General features: G+C 42.0%; 1 protein-coding gene across 3 annotated transcripts in view; it reads left to right on the top strand.

Annotated features, from left to right (window-relative positions):
- The window catches only part of THPO (thrombopoietin), a 248,356-nt gene that overhangs the window by 197,636 nt on the left and 28,773 nt on the right, over positions 1 to 21,947 (top strand). For all 3 annotated transcript variants that reach the window (XM_085635517.1, XM_085635516.1, XM_085635518.1), the window contains 2 exons: positions 15,639 to 15,763; positions 21,721 to 21,813. In XM_085635517.1, coding sequence (XP_085491643.1) covers positions 15,639 to 15,763; positions 21,721 to 21,813 — 218 coding nt within the window. The remainder of the gene's footprint in view (positions 1 to 15,638; positions 15,764 to 21,720; positions 21,814 to 21,947) is intronic.

Below are 21,947 nucleotides of genomic sequence, written 5' to 3'. Positions count from 1 at the left end.
TAGTACAATTGTAAAGAACCCGTATGTGCGGCTGGACCGAAGGTTTGTGTTCTTGTTTATTGTGAGCTCTGCATGCTTCCAAATAAGGCAACGTTTTCCACAAAACTTAAGCAAGAGTCAGTCATTTCCAAGTTGCTAAATGTGTTTCCTGAAATAGCCTCGTTAAGAGTTTCAAAGGAAGCAATTTAGGAGTATGAGAGACACAAACACATACCCAGAAGTGCCCAAACACCCGTTGATATGCATCACAGATTGCTGCTGTAAACTGGCACTTACTTGGCAGGAACATTATGAATTCCTGTTCTGACATTCCTGTTGCTGACTTTTTATCAGTGGATCAGTAGCCCTGATGCAAGTTACGGGAGCTGACAATTAGTTAAAATGTTGGGGTACTTCAGTTTCATATTCAAATACATTTTCACAAAAAGTTTTAATGTACTGAAAGACCCTACTAGAAAAGGTGTTTCTAGGTGGACAACTGAGCTCTGAAGCGCATGCTTTTAATTGTGATTGTATTACACAGCACTTACTATCCCTGAGGAGGTGTTGAAGGGACGGTTATGTAAAAAACGTTGCATTACGTACGATCTGGGTGTTACTAAAATCTATCATTTGGAAGCACCATTTTATCGAAAAACATTTTGCAAATTTTGTAGCAGTTTATCTTATACTGCATGTAATGGAAGTTTAAAATAATGACTAATATAGTCTCTGTGCTGTCTGTCACAGGCTGTGACTTCGTAGCTCTAAAAATACACAAATCACTATTCTCCACTGCACCAACCAAGATTTAATTCTGTGGCTCTGTACTTACACACAGACCTTTGCAGTGCATTAACTAATAGAGGTTTCATAATGTACTATAGTGCATTTCCCACTGAGTAACAAGTTTTTAAATGTATTTGTAATTTAAGCTGCTCATTATTTTATATGTAGCTACCCGACAATGAAAGACCTAAACTGAATACAGAATATTTTGTATATAGTCACACCTTTGACCCCGCCCTCACGCTCAAACACTCAAATCCCTCCAGCCCCACCCCTCCCCCAAACATGACTAAGGTCAACAACAGGAGCAAGCTAATATAACCAGGAGTCAGTTTTTGCTAAAATAGAAGCGTTTGTTTTTATAATGTTAAAAATAAAAACCTTTTTAGAAATTGTGAAAGAAGATTAAGGGACCACTTGCTCCCCTAGAATTAAAGAATGCATTCTACTTAGAATTTACAGTTCATCGTTAATGATTGTAAATGGTATGCTTTAATTATGATGAATGATGTTCAGCGACCTCCAGTTCCATGCAGCTGTAAAAGCCACGCTGTCAGCATCCATGAAATTTAGTATGGTTTTCCTAAGATGCCGTGTACTAAAGTTGCAGCCCATGCATTAAAGCCATTATAGCCAGGGCCACTGGGATTATGTGATTGTGCAGATGCAGCGATTTTTTTACACAATTTTAGATTTCTCGCATTGGCCACATAATCCAGCATAGGACTCATAATCTTCTGATTTTAACAAAAAAGAAATTTGCTTATAGCTCAACCCGTTCAAAAGTTACTAAAAAGCAGTAGCACATGTTGCCGTGTAGTAGAAGGCCCTTTGCAAAGCTGGACTGGTGACCTTTTTGTTGCTTATTGCTTTATTTGGGTTTTGATCTGGTAATAATGAGGTGCAACCACAGATTGACCGCCTCTCTGGAGAAAAACAGGCACACTCATCACAATAGTTCATAAGGTGTTATCATCCAAATTAGTTTTGTCAAATTATGTTTTGTTTATGAAAAATAAGTACAATTGTGCATTTTTGGAAAATTCTTTTTGGAGACTTTTCGTTTGAACGGTGTGGTAAGCATCTGACACCGAACCACAGTCACCCACAAACCTTTGATTTTCTAAAAACTGTTAAATATTATTTCCCCACTGTACAAATTATTTGCCATGGGAATTGGGGATGTTTATGGTTGTCTATGATGAGGAGAACCATGTTCCAGAAATTGTTGTCAGGAAGGGGTCCTTTTGCCTAAACAATTTTACAAGGGGTCTTGGCATCCAAAAAAAGTTTGATGACCTCTGCTTTAGAGTCTTGTCACCCAGAACCCTCCCAGCAGGCACGAATCTGACTCGACTCCAACTCCAAGGACCCGCCGCGTCAGCGTAGCGTTTACTGCAGCTCGGGGACTGGCCATTAAATTTGGCCAGGGCCATCATCATTAGTAGCACTTTCACGAGCTACCAAACTGACGGCCCGGAGCCCTGGTCGGTGGTCCCACACGGTGGTACACATACCTCACCAGGCGCCTCGTCCTCAGCCAGGGCTGGGTGCAGCAGGTGCATGCTTGCACTTACACACACGTGCTGCTAGCTGCAGCACGTGTAGCTAGTCACTGTCTAATCATGCCTAGCCATGCTAGGCGTGCTTCATGCTTATTTGCTCAGCTTCCTGGTCCATTCCCGCAGCATATAGATAAAATGTATCAACTCAAGGACTGTGGCAGCAAGCCCGGGGTCACAATAGCTACAAGGGAGCTGAGTTCTTGCCCCCACCCAGGCCCAGCTTGCAGGCCATCATGATGTCTCTGCAGGAAGAGCTTCAGCTCTGCAGTGCAATTCAACACTGCTCACACTGTAGCTGAGTTTATGCCACCAGAGCACCTGCTAAAGCTGACAAACAGCCAGGGGCCGAAAGTTGCAGAATTCGTAACAGGTGGCTAAGGAGTCACAGTTGCAACCCCTGGCGACCCAGCATTGTCAACCATGCATACAGACCCACCAGTTAGTACACTCAAAATGTACAAAATATTCCATAACACCAGCACCAGAGGTACTATACCACTCAATCTTATCCTCAATATCTCAGCCATAAAAGGTCACACATGTGTGCATTCTGAGTGTTCCATCCATAATTTCACTATAAAACTATAACATTGAAAACACAATATGTCAGTGGTTCTTAACCTGTAGATTGTGGACTACCATGGGTCCATGTCTCCTGGTTAGGGAGATGCAATTGTTTTGTACATTTTATAATTTTAGTTAGCTAATAAAGTATATGTTCATAAAAAAGCAATATATAAAATATAAACATTTTAAATGCTCTGGAATTGTGAAGGAAATACAAATTGAAGGCTACAAGTTGCTATTGTTAGCTTGAGTCATGAAAGCAACACAAGTACAGAAAACAGAATCTAGTATGGGCAATTAGTGGCCTTAAAAGAAGGCCTGGTTTGCGTCAACCAAAAGTGAGGATGCTTTGAGAGCAAAAAAATAGTAGATGTGGTGAAGTCTAGCATCTCGATTTGACTTTTAGGAAGAACACCAAATATTGAAAAGCTCACACCTTCCAATTAAAATTGAAATTCAGCTTTTTGTAAAGTTTTTCATTTGTAAATTAAATATTTCATAATGTGTATCTGATGTATATTTAATTCTGTAATATTATGTATTGTTTTAAGGTTCAAATCATCGAAATTGCTTGGACTATGGTCCCAGCTTCCAGTAGTGATTTAGTGATGTGAGAAGGTCATGAACCACTGCACTGTATGATTTGAGGTTCTCAATCACATGCTTATCTCACAAGTGTGCATTAATGTACCATACTCCTTTGTCCCTGAAAAGGTGGTTTAGCCAGAGCACGCTGACTTTCCAATAAGCTGGCCAAAAAATAGTAAATGATCCATTGTTTCAGATTTTTGCTTGCAGTCTTTTGCACTCTGACTGGAAGAAGATATCAGAACACTACTGGAACTTTGCTCTCTGGTCCCACCTCCCGGGCTCTACACCTGACCACAACAAGTAGCAAAAAACTTTTCCCAGTGGATAACAGAATGTACCGACGGTATTGCTTCCGTCAAGACAGCCAAGTCCAAAGGACCAACCAAAGAGCCAGCTCATTCACAGAGGAACTGCTATCTACCAAGTGCAACTGCTGACAATTAGGAAAGAAATGGAGCATCAGCACAGGACGAAAGATTGCACCACCTACAGGACAGCACTCAACCAGGACCACCACCTCCTGAAAGAATCAAGAACGCCTTAACAGACCGCTTCGAAGCCAGCACAAACCGCAACAAAGAACTCTTCACCATTGTGAAGAAGTTCTCCTATCCTGCTGCCACCAAAAACCAGTGGTGGCCCGCGCCGATCGGGGATGGGGGTTGAGCGGGTGTAAAAAAAAAGAAAAAACGTACGTGATTGCAGCGTCTCTCCTCCGTCGTATCTACCGACCAGAACTGGAAGCAGGAAGCAGCAGGCTCCCCATAGCCAATCACAACACTGCACTGCAGCGTTGTGATTGGTCTGAGCGCCTGGTTCGGCACTCAGACAGGCCGTGGGAACCTGGGCATGTTCTTCACCCAGGCTGTAATGTGTCCAGGATGGAATGAGTCCAAATAGTGCACGGTGTTCCTAACAGTGTAATAACATAGCCTACTTTACTTCATCAGCAAACTTTTCTCACCCTGTTGCTGCCACATAACTCTACTGGTGCCTTCCCACCATGATCACCAGCTACTGGCAGGAAACCTTGAAGAGGGAGAAAAGGATTGCACCTTCAATTGTAGTATTAATACTAAAGCCAGAGGGACAAACCACTCATGCCTTGAACAAATGCTGCTACCTGCTTTAAGCCCCATGATCACTCAAGGCCAAAAAATAATCCACACCCAGCCTGCACAATGCCAGTGGCTCTAGATTCTGGAAAAATGCAAGATAAAGAATAGGCTTGGTTTATAAAGCTCTCCACCAGAGCTCTGATCCTCAATCTAGACCCGCCAAGATCTGATTATCAGCATTCTCGAGGGAGGTTGCAGTTAGAGGAAGATCTTTCTCACTACAAGATAGCTGCTTATGGAACAATGTGCATCTAGAAATGCACTCAGCCTCACTTACTGGAATTCAGGAAGGTACTACAAGTGTCTTCCTGAATGTGTGCATTTTCGCTGTCTCAGTCTTCTCCAAGATGCCCTTGTCACCCTTGATAAATATAGTTAACAGGACAAAACCGCCCTTTGATTCCTTTGCTTGTATCCCCTCAGTGCATTCACCCAGGCTGGTTTTTCCATGTGCAAGCCCCTCCCCAGTACACGGATACATTGTAAGCGGCCAGCTCGGTTCATAGAGCCTGCATGCACTTACAGTCTACCTTTCACAATAATTGACACAGTCACAGGAGCAACAATCTCACAAGTGCATGATGTGCTGTGGCATAAACATTAATGCATGACGCAGGTGGATGCCACAGTCTCAATGACTTGTGCACACAAAGCATCCACAGTGCTGTCGAACATTGCCGCGTCACACAAACTTCACCTACGCCAGTGATGCTAACAGAATCTCGCAATGGCACTCCAGTTCTGCTTGACCACACAGAACTCAGTCATTGCCACTAGCAGTTACCCATGATACTTCAAGCAGACCTTGTATCCTAATGATGCAATTGTTAATATAGCTGTCTACTTAAACCATGAAGAAGCGTCATCTTCCTTTGCATACTTGCTCTTTCACAGTACTATGGCTGTAATCTATGTGCACATTTCTAGCACTACGCTTGGTTACTTTCTGGTTCACTTACCTCACTACTCATAAATTTTGCATGGTTAGACAGTGACAACAATTTCTACATGAATGGGGAAAACATACATGGTACTAAGTTGTCGCTTGTACCTACTGAGAATTGGTCCCTGAAGTGCAAGACTTTTACAAGGGTTGCAGCACATTTGGTTCTCAAAGCTTGGAAACATAGACACATTAGTCAAGCTTCCCACCTCTGCCACCTTCAGATGAGATACAGCTCGCCAATGCTTCTTAGTCTCTTTGCAACTGGATGTATGAATGTTGGTGGTATTTGTTTAATCGAACCAAGCCAAGAGGCAGCTGAACTCTGTACAGGGTCAAAGGCAAGGATACTGTCAACACAATTGATTAGAGCAGTGTTGGGGCAGTCCTGATTGATTCATGGATGTTGTTGCTGAACCTGTGTTGAATAATTTCCTTTTTTTGTAATTCTTTATCTGAGATGGATGATGTTTTGGCTGCGGGTGTGCTGAAAGCCCGTGGAGGCGACGAGCTAGAGCCACATATGTGGGGTTCCCAATTGTGATGTGCTTGTAGATAAATCAGCTAATTTTGAAGATGGTGCAGGCCAGCAAGGGGAGCCTGTGGATGTCCATCTGGGTTGAGTGATGTGGTTATATTTCTTCAGACCTTTGAAGAGGCATGCTGCAGCTTGTAGGATGCCTTTAATGGGGGATAGTGTGGAGCCTGAAGACCATGAAGCAGGGCGTTGCCACCATCAGATGCAGGAGTACAATGGCTTGAACAGCTGTACTGATGTTGGTTTGTGTGAAGATCTGTTTCACTTTGTTTAGGAGATATAGCTGTTACCAGGCCTTCTTGGTTTACTTGGTAATATGTTCTCTGAGGGTGAGATCATTGTCCAGGGTAAACCAGACTCGCGTAGTGTTAGGTGTATTTAAGAGTACAAAGCCATCTGGGTTCCTGTCGGTGACAGGTTTGGACTAATTGTTGCTTGTTGTTCTTGAATAGTAGTAGGTTTTGGTTTTCAGTGGTGTTGGGCTTCAGGGATGTTCTAGGCATCTAGGTCTGGATGAGGTGCACACAGTGGTTGAGGCATTGTATGGCTGGAAGCCTTTTTAATTGATTTGCGTATTGTCAGCTTATTGGTGAATTTTGACACTGTTGTTGGTGAATATAGTACCCCGGGGCTCTATGTAGAGGTTGAAGATGACAAGAGACAAGATGAAGACCTGGGATACTCCCCAGATGAATATTAGGTAAAGCATGTTATATCAAAAGCCTCACTGACCAGCAGTCATGACCAACGGTCCAATAAAGAACCCCTTTCTACAGCTGTCATGATATCTTGTCATAAGAGACAATAAAGCCTTTACATCATATTACAAAAAAGCAGTACCACATTCAGGCATTAGATCTCACAAGGCTTGTGTAAGACTTTACATTCTGTGCACGATCTCGCAGAATACTTAAACTCACCATCCGTCCCCATCTAACACACATCTACATGTCACAGCACTAGTCTCTGAAAACAGATCTGCATCAGAATTTACTCTTATCTGTAAAATGTGGTGTGTCTTCAATGTGCTTCCAACATTTACTATAAATGATTCCAGACTAGTTGATGAAGAACTAGTCCTTATGCTTTGCCATGAAACATTTTTGTAAATGTAGCTTTGCATTTTTGGCACACAAAAGGCACTACTAATGACTATAAAATAAGTCTTCCTCCTAAATTCTCACCAAGATGATGATTGAAAGCCTGCTTAATGTTGGTATATCATCTAGTGAGTGAATGGTACACTCTGTTCTCATTTTGCACTTGATGAAATGTTTATTTGTGGTTTGTGAATGTATGCTTCAAGTGAAAGTGTAATGTTCTTGAGTGGTCAGTAGAGAAAATGGGAGGGCACTTTGACCTGCATAAATTAAAAACAAATATATCCAGGCAGCTTTCATACAATTTGAAACATTTTGTAAGCCAGCTAGGGAACTAACTATTGGCCACACAAGCATATCATGATATTATCTGCTAAAAATAGACTCAGGCAGAAATAAGATCTTAAAATGAGCTCTATCAATCTAACTGGAATTTGCACTATTCATAAACTCCAGAGTAACACTTTATATAACAGTATTAAACACATCATTAGAGACCCTACAAGGGTAAACTAAAATGTTGCTGTTTCTGGTCGGTGTCCAGTTGCGGCTCTATAGACTGCTTTGGAGCCGCTTTGACTACAGGGACATGTAAAAGATGGTAGTTTCTGGAGAATAAGCTTGCTGCTTCAATTTTACAAGTGAGAAAAAATGTATGGACTTTAAAAGTGGAGCAAATCAGAACCTACCGCTTCTTTCAACTTTGAGCGCAGTCCAGAGCTATGGCCCAATCTGTGCTATCAACCAGGATGGCGTGCTCATCATAGTCAATAACTGCTCACTCCCCATAAAATGTGCAATATGCTGTTAGGTTGTACCTTGCCAACACAAAGGCCAATCCTGTCCGACTCTGGTGCAGAAGTCCTAGGAATGGATCATTTTTATTGTTCGAAAAGAACAGCACTGATGAGTTAGTAAACCTGAATCTGGGATCATATACCTAGAGATTTGACTTTCAAAACCACGGTTGGAGCTGCCTCACGTTCTACCCTCCCAATATCCAGTGCTTAATTTGAGCTGGTGGTTTCCGGCACTAAGCACCGGCACTTAATTGTCAACACTGGCACTTATTACAGTCTGCCACAAGGTGGGTCTGTCTGCATAATTTAGAGATGAGTGGAACAAAAGCTGATTATTAATTCAATATACTTTACAAATTATTAATTCCTGCCACCCAAGCCATTGTTATAGCTTTGGGGGCCTGGAATAGTCTGAATTATCACACTTGTATTATGGTTAGTAGTTGTGCAGGTATTGTCGTTGACAGCGCTAGCGGAGGTAATGGGTGGTGGGTGGTTAAAACTGCAGTGCCCTCCTGACAAAGGCCCAGGCACATTTTTTTTACAAATTAGGCTGGGACAATGAAAGTAGGTTCCCCTCCTCTGTCTATGCGTGTTCTCCCACCCGTGGCACGCAGCCTATATTCTTGGGTCAGTGCATTTATTTGGAGTACTGAATGTGACTACTTCTAGATTGGTGGGAGATCAAGGGGTGGGACTGACCATGACTTACCCTCCTCATTAAGTTTGTGGATGTCCTCCTTGTCTAGGGGCTCAAGGTCACATTGAAGTCACCACCTATTACTAATAGGTGCTCAGGCCCTCTCGAGTCCAGCAGCTAAAGAAGAGCTTGTAGCATGGGGGATATCCCCCCTCTGGCTTCCCTTGCGTAGATGTTAATGGTATCTATAATCTTATCTGATCTGCCTTTTAACCTGATTGCTAGGGTGTCTGGGCTATTAGTGCTAAGCTCGTTGGCAACACAGTTTAATGCAATGCTGATCAAAGTCAGCAGGCCTTCAGATGGTCGACCCAGTTTAGATGCTATGGCCAACTTGTGGATGTTACATATCCTGGAACAAATGTGGGTATCTGCATATTTCATTTTCTCCAAAAGCCTTCTGCTTAATTTCATCCTTTCTCCGAAACTTCTGATATTAGAACTAGTTAGTATTTATTTATTTATTTAAATGCATAAGTTAATTAAAACCATTGCATTACAATCGAGCATAAAAAAAAAGAACAAAAACTAAAGAAAAAGCCACACAATACATAAAAATAAAACAGGTCTAAAAAAGTGCAATAATTAAAATGCCAGTGTTTGTTTAAGGACTTCTTATCATAGCTTGGGCATTGCTTTTGTATTGCCATAAGAAAGAGTTATCCTGCTGGCTCCTTCAAGTCACCAAGGCTGCTTTAATTTCTGTTCTTTTTGCTGAGAGTCTTTTTCTTGTCAAGTGATTATGCTTGGCGATTATATGGGGAAATGGACTTTGGCAGGCCTGTATTTAAAGTAGTCCAATATCAGCGTTTGAACAATTCGAGGACTAGGTCGGGGAGCCAAGCCAGGGTACATTGCACCCCTGATAGTTTGAAACGAATCTTCCACAGCGAGCCAAGATATAAAGTTAATTTTGTGTAAAGCATAGAGCTGAGGCTCCCTGGGAGGTGGTTACTTTTTCTTTCAAGCAGAGGGCTCTAAGGAGAAGCCTCCTTTCTGTAGTTAAAGTCGGGCAGCAGCACAGAAGGTGCAGCCATGATTCTCGTTTATATTCACATAGGCGGCGTGCTCCTCCTGTGCTTTGGTCTGCCCAAGCTTGACTGAATTCTGCGATTGGGAGCGCCAGCAGTCGCATGTACATAATCTCACTTCTGGCCTTAGGGTTGAGCAAGGCGATGAGATAAGGCTGAGGTTTATTTATTAAATATGAGTCGTTCAGCGGTATCTGGAAAGGTAATGTTTTTAATGCAGCCTGGTCTTGCTGATAAGAAACTTGTTGTACTTGTTTGTTGATACGCTTTTTCCAGATGGTATAGAAAATGCAAGTCAGAGCAAGTGCTGATTTATTTATTTCAATGGAATCCATGGCTTTCATGAGATGGCGAACCAGTGTTTTCAAATATGTCTCTGAGGCAGCTACTTAAGATATCCCCTGAAGATTTTAAAATTCAAATATAGTATTTTAGAAAGTCGGCCTCGAGAGTTAGTGATTGTTTAACTAACCCAAGCTCTAATCTAAGCCTTGCCCTTGAAAGGTGTTTTGGTAGTCGAAAAATTATTTTATAGGCCACACACTGAGCTCGCTCTAAAGTTTCTGAACAAGCGCCTGGAAATGCTTGGTGCCCATACAAAAGTGCTGGTAGAAGTGAAGCTTGAGTGACCTTTCTTATAGCCTCTGCTGACGGACTATCTAGCTTATTGTTCAATTTAGTTAAACCATACGTTATAGCCGTCGATTTATGGATCAGATCCTTTTTATGAGCGGTGGGTTTTGCTGTTTCTGTGAGCCATATCCCCAAATACTTATATTTCTGCACTGTAATAATTATCCTGGAGCCTATTGTACATGTAATACGTTTTTTGTGTGTTTTTGCCGACCTATTACTAAGATCTTGGTTTTGTCTGGATTGATGGTAAGATAGTTGGAAGTACAATATTCATGGAAGCTAGCCAGAGCTCGTTGGAGGCCCACTTTGGTATGATCCATGATGACTATGTCGTCTGCACACTGAAGAATATGTATAGAACGATTTCCTAGTCGAGGTGGGGCCAAGCATTTATTAGCAAGAGCTTTGCTTAAGTCAGCAGTATACAAATTATAAAGATGGGGAGCAAGCACACAGCCTTGCTTGAAACCACCCGCAGTGTACATTTTGGCCGAGAGAGACGTGGGGCCTGTTTTCACCTGCACCCAGGTTTCCGAGTAAAGTGACATTATAGCTGTTAAAAGTGAAGATGGAATGTCCCAATTCGCTAACTTCTTCCACAACAAATGCCTGTTAACCTTATCAAAAGCTGCAGTTAAATCGATAAAGCAGCAAAACAGTGGAGCTTGGCGATGCTGAGTTGCGTGGTGACAGAGGGCCGATAATGCAATTATAGAGTCAGTTGTTGGGGCTCCTCCTCGGAAGCCTGTTTGAAAGAAAGGGAGTAGCTAGTCTATATGCTTGTTGTAATGTAAGATGCACCCGTCTCCTTTTTTCTAGCTAGTCATTCCCTGTTTACTCTATGCACATCTTCAAAGGTGGCTTTCTATGTTTATACCCTGCTCTACTTACTTTAAGTAAATCCCTTATTTCCACGAGAAATAGTTTCATATTTAACCTGCTGTGTGGTCATTCAGGATTTCTTTTTGTATTTAACACTGTGTATCATATTCAAGATTGCTTCCTCTGTTTATACAACCCCCCTGAAGGCCACTAGACCAACTCCCAGTACATAGCCAATAGCGTTTTGCAGCGGGGATGAGAATCATTTTAAAGAAGTTGGAGAATATGATATCAAACAAAAATTCAAATAAATTTACACAAAAAAACTGCGATCAAAGTGAAGTTATGGTTAAGTTTGGTAACAACTGCCCGAATTTACGCGTTCCCCTCTATACTATATATATGATGGTGCTGGTGCGAGCAGGTTACTACCTGGTACGCAGGTTAACACTGGGAGTGTGGCGTCGACGATGGGATGCTAGGAATCTAGGAGCACCCCACTGTGGGAAGGGGCAGGATGACGGAATTGGGGAAATTACGTGGATTTGACTCCAGAGTAGGAGATGTCCTGGAAGATGGGAACCCAATGCCCTTCCCCTCCCTTAGGCGGGAATATCACCTCATCTGAATCAACACCTGAAATTTGCACAGTTCCGGCATGCCTGGTTGGCTGAGAGCTTAGACGCTGTTGATATACCTGAATATTCCCCACTTGAGGGCAGGTTACTCATGGAGGAGCTGGGGAGCAAGGCCAACTCGTACACTTATCAAACCATTGACAAAAATGTCCCTGACACATTAGGCACACTGTGAGATAGATGGGAGAGTGGAATTGAGGAGATTGATGATACTGATTTGGTGGCAGCCTTGATATACCCGTGGGAAGTTGCAATAAAGTCAAGGGTATGGCTCATAAAGTTTAGGGTCCTTCATCTGGTTTACTACGACCAAGCCAGGCTGCATTGGATTGGTAGGGCCGCTCCCTCAGATTGTTTGCGATGTGTGGAGGTCAGAGGGGACTTTCTGTACACACTCTGGAGTTGACACATTATCCAGACCTGTTGGACAAGGGTTGTCCAAGAACTCCAGGCTATCCTGAAGGTTGATGTACCACTTGACCCAAAATATGTTATCCTAGAGATACCGACGGAGATTGACGTCCTGAGGGCGCATCTCCTGTTTTGTGATCTGGGTTTGACTGTGGCAGAGTATGTAGCAAAATACTGGGTCGTGCTGGAGGTCCCCACTCTGCATGAATGTAAGTCGAGCATGGACATGTACATGGCCGCTGAGCATGTCACATATAGAAGCTTTGGGTGCCCCCGCAAATTTGGCATGGTATGGGGACCCTGGTTGCGTTACTATGACCTAAGGCCCCAAATGGATGAGGGTGGTACATTGGAGTGGAAATTGCTAATGCTGTGTCCATGGTGTCGGGATGAACTGGAATTTTAAGTTGAATGCCCTGTGATGCTGGGCCTGCCTTGCTGCTGGGCACTCAGTGTTGTGGTGGTGCTGGATGTCGCAGGAGATTTCTCTCCCTCCGTTGCCCTTCAGTGTTTTCTGATATGGTGGATGCTGCACGCTCGCTGCTTTAACATATTTATCCTTTGGAAGCCTTACTTTGGATGCTCCATGATAATTATGTTGTTGTATCAAAAAACTCGAAGATATTTAAAAAAAAAAAAAAAACTGGTAATAACACCTTTACCTACTGTAGAAAAATATTCAATATTCGCTTAAAAAATCTTTACTAAAGAAAAGCAAATGCAGCAGTCATGATGGGACAGATGCAATTACGAAAATTGAAAATAGTCTTACAGATGCCATTACATACCACATTCCCCTTAAGACTATGAAATAGACAGCCATGAATGTAGTGCTAAGTATTGGTTTGAATATGTGTAGTTATTTAATCATGTTGTGCTTTTAGGTATTCTTGCTTATAGGTATGAGATATTTAAAGATTACAATTGTTGTATTAGGTATGTGAGTGATGATTTGCTTGGCTCTTGTGCAAGTTGTTGATTGCGGAGCTTAATATAAGTTATAATCAAAGCTGCAGCCAGGATCTATGCTAAGGCTGTGGGTTGGCACAACCATCTGCAGAGTAATGGTCCAGATATCTCTAAATGTTTAACCCTTTCAAGCCCAATCAAAAAAAATTTAAATGCCAATTGCTCAAAAGCTAGTTAACGGATTTACACCAAACGAAGCACAGATGTTTAAGTAAAGTTGTGAGTTCTACTTTCATGCCAAGTTTGTTGTAATTCCATTGAGCGATATTTCAGTATCAGAGAACAAAGATTTCTTTGGAATTTAAAATCGAAATTGCACGTTTTCCTGCCCACCCTTCCTCCCCCCTCCTTGATGGATCTGCACAAAACATGTCATGCTGAACCCAAATCGGGTGAAAATTATTCGGAAAGTTTTGCCTACATTCACTGCGGCAATCAAGGATTCTTCTCCCTGATTTTCTGCCATTCTGTGTACTCCAGACTACATATATTCATGTGTTTTTAGAAATGTCCTCCTCTGTATTCCAACCACAATGCATGCTTGTGTTCATTTGATCCCTGTAGTTTCCTTGAGATTGGTCTCTGCTTCTAAGTTAGGATAAACCTGTGAATTTTTCAAGTTATGATTTCCAGAGCTTTCTTTTGAGTACTGGTAAGCCAGCCCGTATTGCTCATGATATCTCTCACTTATAACTTGAGTTCTCCTGGTCATCAGATGGTGACCTCCAGCTTACTTTGCCTCCTCCTGTTTAGAAGCATCACAACATGTCTTTCAAAAAATTCTGGGAACATGGTGGCTACCACCAATACTAAAGCAGATCTTGGCTACTGTCGAGCACCATACATATTTTTGTCGTCCAAACACTTTATGTAGTCTGTTTAAACATAGTGCACAGAACTAGGCAGAGATCACAATCCTTTCCATCTTTGATATCTACATTAATTGCCAGATTACCATGCACAGTGTTAACAATAGGCTTAATTGGTATAGGTGGTACTGTTAAAAGATATATGAGAAACAAGCCTGAAACCTATACACTCAATAGATCACTCCATTCTGGCAACACTACTTCAATTGGAGGTCAGAAATGGAAGGTTCACTTGTAGGAAGTAATAATGAAAACTATTCAACACAACTTTGGAACAGCTCCAGACCCTACACTTCAAGGGACAATTTGTCACTAATCTGCCACTACCATGACTGTCAGTACTGCATTGTACACTGTCCCCTTCCCTTTACCCACTTCACTCCACCTCGCCCCATTTTAGGCCTGCATTACCATTGGCTGGTAGTTTGGAATGGTAATGCTGCATCCATTTAAATAATGATAAACATCAAGCTGTGCAGAATTTACCAGATGTGCTATGACCTGTCAGTTCTGAGTTCCGCGCCTCGAAATGAGGGATAGCGTTGTCCAGTACAATAGTGAGAACCTCAGTATATTTTCAGTTGTTAATGGCCCAACTTCCACCATGGTTTTACCTCACGACAATCATTAGTTTAAAACCTTGCAGGTACGGTAACGTCACACCAGTTGTACTACAAATCCTCATTGTACCTGGTACGACGCCTTCAAGAGTGAGGTCCTCAAGGTCTTCCAATAACCACTGCATCAACTCTGTGTGCCCTATCTTTATCCCCAAGTATTGCACAAGATTCTGAAGCAATGTTACACAAACCCATATAAACATTGAGCATTTTGGGCCCCATGCATCAAACTAAGAACCGGTCGCAAACCATTATTTTTGCATTTGGGACTGCATTTAAGGAATCGCAAACTGCGATTCCTTAAATGCAATGCTAGAAGCAATTTAAAATAGCGATTTTGCTATTAGGGGTCGGAAATTACCGAGAAAAAACTGGTCGGTAATTTGCAAAAACTTTGAAAAATGCACTAAAGTGCATTTTTCAAAGTTACATGTTACACACACACACACATGCCCTTGGGGCATGTGTGTGCACAACATGGGTGCACATTACAATTGCAGGGGTGCAACAGGGTGTATTTTTGACACCCTTGCACTCTTGAAATTGCATGCTCTCTTTGCAAGTACCTAATGGGTACTAGCAAATTGCGTATGCAATTCACATTCATTCCTATACGCCACTTGGCCCATAGGAATGAATGGGAAGCCACTTGCAAGTCACAATTAAGGAATTTGTAGGAATCACTATTTTTTTTAGCAATTACTACATGCATTGGCTTTTGCAATTCCTTATTAGCGGATCCTTATTTTTCCCTAATAAGGAAGCGAAAATGGCATTTTTGATGCATGTGCCAGTTTGTCCTTTCTGTCTTTCAGGTTAACTCTTAGCTGCTGTGCACCAGCCCATTTGCTTCCGGTGCTTAGATGTCATAAGATCAAATTAATAAGCAACCCCTATGTTCTCTTCCACATTCCTGTTTGTGTTCATATGACCTCTTTTTGTTTTCTTCTAGGATTCCTCTTCATAGCAGTATTCCTCATGATCCCAAAACTGTCCATGTTGAGTTCTCTTCAGGTGCCCTGTGACAAGAAGATGATTAACAAATATGTCAGCGATTCCAAAGATATGGTGAAAGAGGTAAGGGTGCTTGCTGCTGTCATATTCAGTGATAGGAGGAAAGGGAATGAAACAGATGAAACAAAGGAAAGAGAGATGGAGTGATAGAAGATGTAGTCATCAACTCATACCACTGCACAAGGCTGGTATGTTTACTGGTGACGATATATGAGGTTAAGGCTAACCACAGTCCTTAAAGATTAAACATCTGTCATGATTTAATTGTTATCTGATCTGGGCAATGTCATCTGGGCTGAAAGCTACATGGACATCCCTCTGATTTGGAGCCTATGGTGGCCGGATGGGGTCATTTCATTTGCTCCCACCATCAGGCCAAAGGTTGGATGAAGTCTTTCCTGTGATGTCATCCTTTGATAAAATGGGTGTTTTTATATCAATAACCCTACCACTATTTAGTGGCTAAATATAGGCAAATATGGGCCACTTCTTGACAACCTTTCAATTAAGTCATGTTAAAATAATTTATGAAATAGAATTGTCATAATAAGATCTCGCCAACATTTACGCTGAATTAGTGAAAACCTTCTGAAAAACATGAGACAAATCTTGTTGCCTTTACACATTGTAGTACTATACAAACAGTAAACAGTTCATGTTTCTGGACCTATGTCAAGCTGACTTTTCACCACAAGTGATTTCCAGTGTTCCTGCTTGTTGTTTATAGCAGCCTCCGACTTGACAACTGCGGAGGCGCTATAATGTGTGACTTTGCATTTCAGTGCGGTGATGCGGATCACCACACTGAAATGCGTGAGCATCACACCTGATGCGTGATACTTGGCAGGGCTGTGTGTAGACATGGTGCGAGTCCCCAAATCAGCGTCTTGCTGAACCCTCTGGCTTTCCTTAAAAGCATTACTTTCCCCTTTACAAACTTGTAATTTTAACACCAAGAACATTGTTTATTTCACATTGTATTTTGACATTGGTTTTTTGGGTTGACAATTATACATGTTTGTAACTGTGTACCCTTCCAGGAGTGCTGTGGTTGTCTCTTCCCTGCCATCCAAACATAAGATGTTCACAGGCAGACAGCAACAGGAGCATACGCATTGCAAAGAGGAGGAAGAGTGTGTGTGTCCTAGTTGGTATCTCCAAGGTAGACCAGCTTAAACTCTATCACTCGATCACTTGGGACCTATGACTTGTTTTGGCTCATAATGAAAAGGGTAAAAACATCCCCAAATATTTTGGCTAAAGGCCTATACCCACCCTTGTGTTTGTGCACAACCACCCATACCTTGATGGGCTTCTTCCACCTGCAGCTTGACCATACCACCCTATAAAACCTTAGTCAGTTCCAAGACAAACATTTTAGAACCTGTGGTTGGAGGCGAGGTCAGAAAGAGCATTCCAAACACCCATATCACGCCTCAGTATCACTTTTTCACACTTCTCCTTAAGTGATATGGCTGGCTCTAGTCACAGCAGACTTCCAGGGCTAATCGAATGTTCCAAAGAAAGGTTAGAAGATACAATAGCAAGAAAAGGAAAAGGTATGAAAGTGAAAAACAATGGGGAAAAAATTAACACTTTATTACAACAATAGGTAAAGATAAGGGGGTCACTTGCTAACACCTGTGTTTTCTCTGTCAGTTGAAATGCATGCCTAACCCTTGTTTCATCCTTACCTCTGCCTCTGATGGATTATGCATGCAGAATTCCTACACTTCCCTCTGGGTGCCTGCTGAATTACCAATCATCGCTTTGCATTTGGTGGACACCTCTCAGGTCTCTTCTGCTGCAGTTAAAGCTGGAGTCTCGCTATGCTCTTCCTTCATCTCTCTTCTTCAGTGAGTTTCCTTCTTCCACTTGAATTTGTGGCTACATTATGCTTCCTCTAATATTTCTTACTTTCTCATTGATTGCATGTAGGTGTAATCTGGGTCTGCATGTTTGGAGCTGTCCAATCATATCAAGTCCCCCTTTTAACCTCTAGGCATAGTATATCCCATATAAACAGGAGAGGGGATCTCACTTTCCTATCATGGTGGGGATCAGCGACCTTAATCCGCGTTATTCAATACACAGCTCTCACGGTTATTGTAACCAAGTACAGGAGTATCATTGTAAGTTTGTGCATTTTATCTGCATAAATCTCACTGGTGGTCCATTCTGTTTGCCCATTATAGTTTGCAGTTACTAGTGCCTCCTCCCCACCTACAACATTAGAAATGGGGCAACTCATTTCTCATTATTATTTCACAATTAACCTGCATTTAGCCTACTAAAAAATCAAACTTTGGATGTGGCTCTATTCTTTTTTTCAAATTTGGGCCCAATTCACAAAAGCATTTCAGCTGTAAGACATATGTTGAAAATTGTTGATTTTCAACTTGGAAAAATTCACAAAAGGATTCCTGGCAGGCATAAATGGTTTTCATATTGTGGATCTCTCTGACACCAGTGCAGAGAAGTCTGATGCTGGAAATCTCATGCAAGGGGCAGGAAGTGGGCATTATTTAGAAGGTGTGGTTTGATTGTATGTTTGTTGGCTCTCAAAAAGTGAAATCTGATGCTATATCACCATGGAAATGGTCTTAAGGCCTTTCAGGTTGGGAATGGATCACCCCCAGATTGGTTAGCCCTTATGGCTGTCCTTCTCACTGTGCAGAAATATGCCCAATGGTCGATTCCATACAGGAGGGATAGGCTGCCTTATAAAAGTAATGTGAAAAGTGCAATAGTACCTGGAAATTTGCATAACGACTGGTCTTTCAGGCCTACTAATGCACCCATTTCACATGCAAGATTCTGCCTGTAATGTCCCACTTTACTATGTGAATTGAGCCCAAAATAGTTACATGAAAGCTGTAAACATATAATTGTAGACTAATACATATTTCCTTTTCAGTTAGCCCTATTTTTGTGTTTTATGTGGGTCCACAAAAGGAACTTTTGATGTAGCACTCTCATTTGATCTTAAAGTGCAATTAGTTTGCAAGGTGCACTTTAACACTACCCACTTTTCCCTCTCAAAATTGCATATCTGCTCTCTCTCTCTCTCTTCTCTCTCTCTCTCTCTCTCTCTCTCTCTCTCTCTCTCTCTCTCTCTCTCTCTCTCTTTCCTCTCTCTCTCTCTCTCTCTCTCTCTCTCTCTCTCTCTCTCTCTCTCTCTCTCTCTCCTCTCTCTCTCTCTTTCTCTCTCTCTTTCCTCTCCTTCTCTCTCTCCCTCTCCCTCATTACCTCTCTTTCTTCTCTTGCACCCATCTTACATGGTTTTGACCTTTCAAAGGGATTTCTAGGCAAGAGCGGCTGCATTGCACAGGACTTCACGTATCCCGAGTCAGGATTCAAGAGGATGGTCCTTGCGACTTAGCGTCACTTCCCATATAGACCTAAAATCTGTCATGTGGGTCTTGTTCTTGTCCCCATTAGCCTGGATTAGGCTTGCCTGTGCAATATACTGTGGGGGTCTGAATTGCCTTACCCATTCATTGGAGCTGTGACCTTCTCCATAATCTCAAGTTTTACTGCCTATGTAGGACTGGATCAGTCTTTTTTACACTGGTGATTGATTTTCATTTTCCTTACTCTTCCTTCAGTTGATAAAACAGCCATAAAAGAATACAAACAATATCATCATAAGAACCATTGCTAAAAATGTGCATAATAGATAGAAGTCAATAAAACAAAATAACCCAGCCCAGAAATAAAGTACATCAATTACTCGTGTCTCGATCTCCTGGGCGCCAAAGCGACTCGCAGGAATGATGAAATGGTAAAAAGAACACATTCATTAGGAAGCATCTGAAAGATGAAAGATGTCTGGCCTTACTTGGTTAAAATTCAGAGACTTCAACAGGGGAATTAATAACCACCTAAAAAAAACAGCTAAAAAAAGAACAAAACATCACAAGGTACAGAGGGTTCTGCAGAGATTTATTGTCGTATCTGGAGGACAGCCTTGCCTCAGGCCATGCCCAACCACATGGGTATGCCAAAAGACGGTGAAAATGGTTCAACATAAACCTGCCCAATCAAAACCTATCTTGCTGCGAAACGGACCTTGGCTAAACACTTCTCTGTCTCCTGCAAGGTTTACAACAACATGAGACCCCGCACTAATGTGGCTTCTGCAGCTCATGCTGCACTCACTCCACATGGGATCGATCCAAAAACAGCCTTTTAACACACCCCAGCTCACACATGGACAATGACGTGTGATCCTCAAAAATATCCAACCTACATTTGGAAGCAAAAGCTGCCCTGGTGATTGCTCATCTAAGATGCATCTCACCAAACTATTAGAAAGTTGCTCCAACCATGCTTTAGGTCTTATGGTGCCTGTACCTGAAAAGGGGCTTTCAGCTTTCAATCACGCCTGCAACATCCATCCTGCTTGTTGCTGCAAGCAGTGAGCAAAGGAACTTATTGAGACAGTGAAAAACTATGCTTCTTTAGTTGACCTCTCATCGTTGGCAATGCACGGTAGCATGAAGCGGCTCACCCGGTTAGGGCCTGAAGCAGGATTCAAAGATCGACTATCAAGTTTATCTTGAGAGATTTATGGTTAACGAGCAGCATCTGGGTGGAAACTAACTGTAGGCATTGGGCTGGGCAGGAACTAACCATGGGCATTGCTCTTAAGTGAATGCACCTTAGAAATAATTTTCTGACAAGACAGCTTGTCCAGTCCCCCGGTCTGTGTCTTCTTCAGACTTGCCTCAGATGACACTCAATTAAATCACTTCATAGAAAGTAGATGGCTTTTACCATTCCCTGCATTGCACTGTGCCATCACAACCGGCCTGTGACTGCTTCAGCTTATATACACTGAAGCACTATAGCACATTCACTCCTTGTGATAGTCCTCTAAAATGCATATGTAAACTAACGGCAGGGTACATGCATATATATTTGTTTCCTGTTTCTTTTGGTGTTTTGTTTCTCGCCACTCTTCCTCTCTCTCTCACTCTCTAACTAAATGTTTCTCTGTGCCTTTACTCTCAATCTCTTCTTCTCCCCATTGGCTATAATGCTGCCTTTCACATTAGTCCTTCCTTTTGTCACAATAGCCCATTGCTGATTAGAGCAGTGTGACTTCACACTAATTCTCTTGCCCCCTCAGAGACATAACCAAAAGGATCTTGATAAAGTTTGCACCCATGAAGCCATGAATTTCCCAGCAGAAAGATGCTCCTCTGTGCTACAGTACTGAAATGCCAAACCTTCATGGTGTATAGTTTAGAGGTGTTACCAGTTCACTGTTTCCTGTGATCAAACAGACATAGGATCACTGAGACTCATAGAATGGCATTTTGTGCCTTGAATAATAGTGGCCCATTGTTTCCTACGGCACATAGTCTCTGATAACTTAAGAATTGTTACAAAGTTGTCAGATTTTTTCTGTCTGCCTTATTTTTCATGTTTACTGTTATTTTGCAAATTGAGAAGCACTGACTGGACATATATGTATATTGACCCTGTTTTAATCTATCTGTTAACAGCCTTTAAACCTCCCTCAAGAGAGTGTAAGATCTTCAGTTAGAAGTTGACAGTAACAGGACATCTGCCAGAAAATGCTGAATGCTTCATCCACTCAACAACTGTTGGTTCTCCTGCAAGACTTAGATGTGAGAGAACCACCGTGTTTGCAACAGTGGAGCTGTGTTTTCCTCTGCTGGCCTTCAGGGTGGTTCAGCTGCTTGTGTTACGCAGCCAGCTTAGCGCCAGGTGCCCGGCCTATTTACGCAGTTTTTCATGTGCCAATTCTGCCCTAACTTGCTCCAATACACCTAGAAGAATGAAGTATTAGTGTCAGGATCTTGTACTGAATTGTTTGAGTCTTTGTAAGCCACAATTTGCAATGCACTTTATTGGAACCATCATTTTACCTCTCAATGTTCCTTCAATGCTGCATTTACCGTGCCATCAGGGACATCACCGTCTATGTTTCAAAATCACATACTCAGTTGCCCGCATGTCTTACTCTTACTGTTTCTTTCTTTCTCTAGTTACCAAAAATGTGCCCACAAGCCCTATTACTGAATGACACTGTTGCCATTCCCTACGTTGACTTACGAAAGAGAGAGTGGAAAAAAAAGAATGTAAGCAATTGGTACTATTCTATATCTGATACATCTACATTATGTAACATTTAAGCAATAATTAAGGTCACAGCTTTCCCTTCAATTGAATTGCAGAAGTGCATGCTGTTTAGAAATGTCTTTGCCCAGATGTT

This window comes from Triturus cristatus, chromosome 11 (assembly GCF_964204655.1).
Source record: "Triturus cristatus chromosome 11, aTriCri1.1, whole genome shotgun sequence".
Taxonomy (NCBI): Eukaryota; Metazoa; Chordata; class Amphibia; order Caudata; family Salamandridae; genus Triturus; species Triturus cristatus.
Note: the sequence above shows the minus strand (reverse complement) of the source record. Positions and strands in the feature narration are given on the sequence as shown.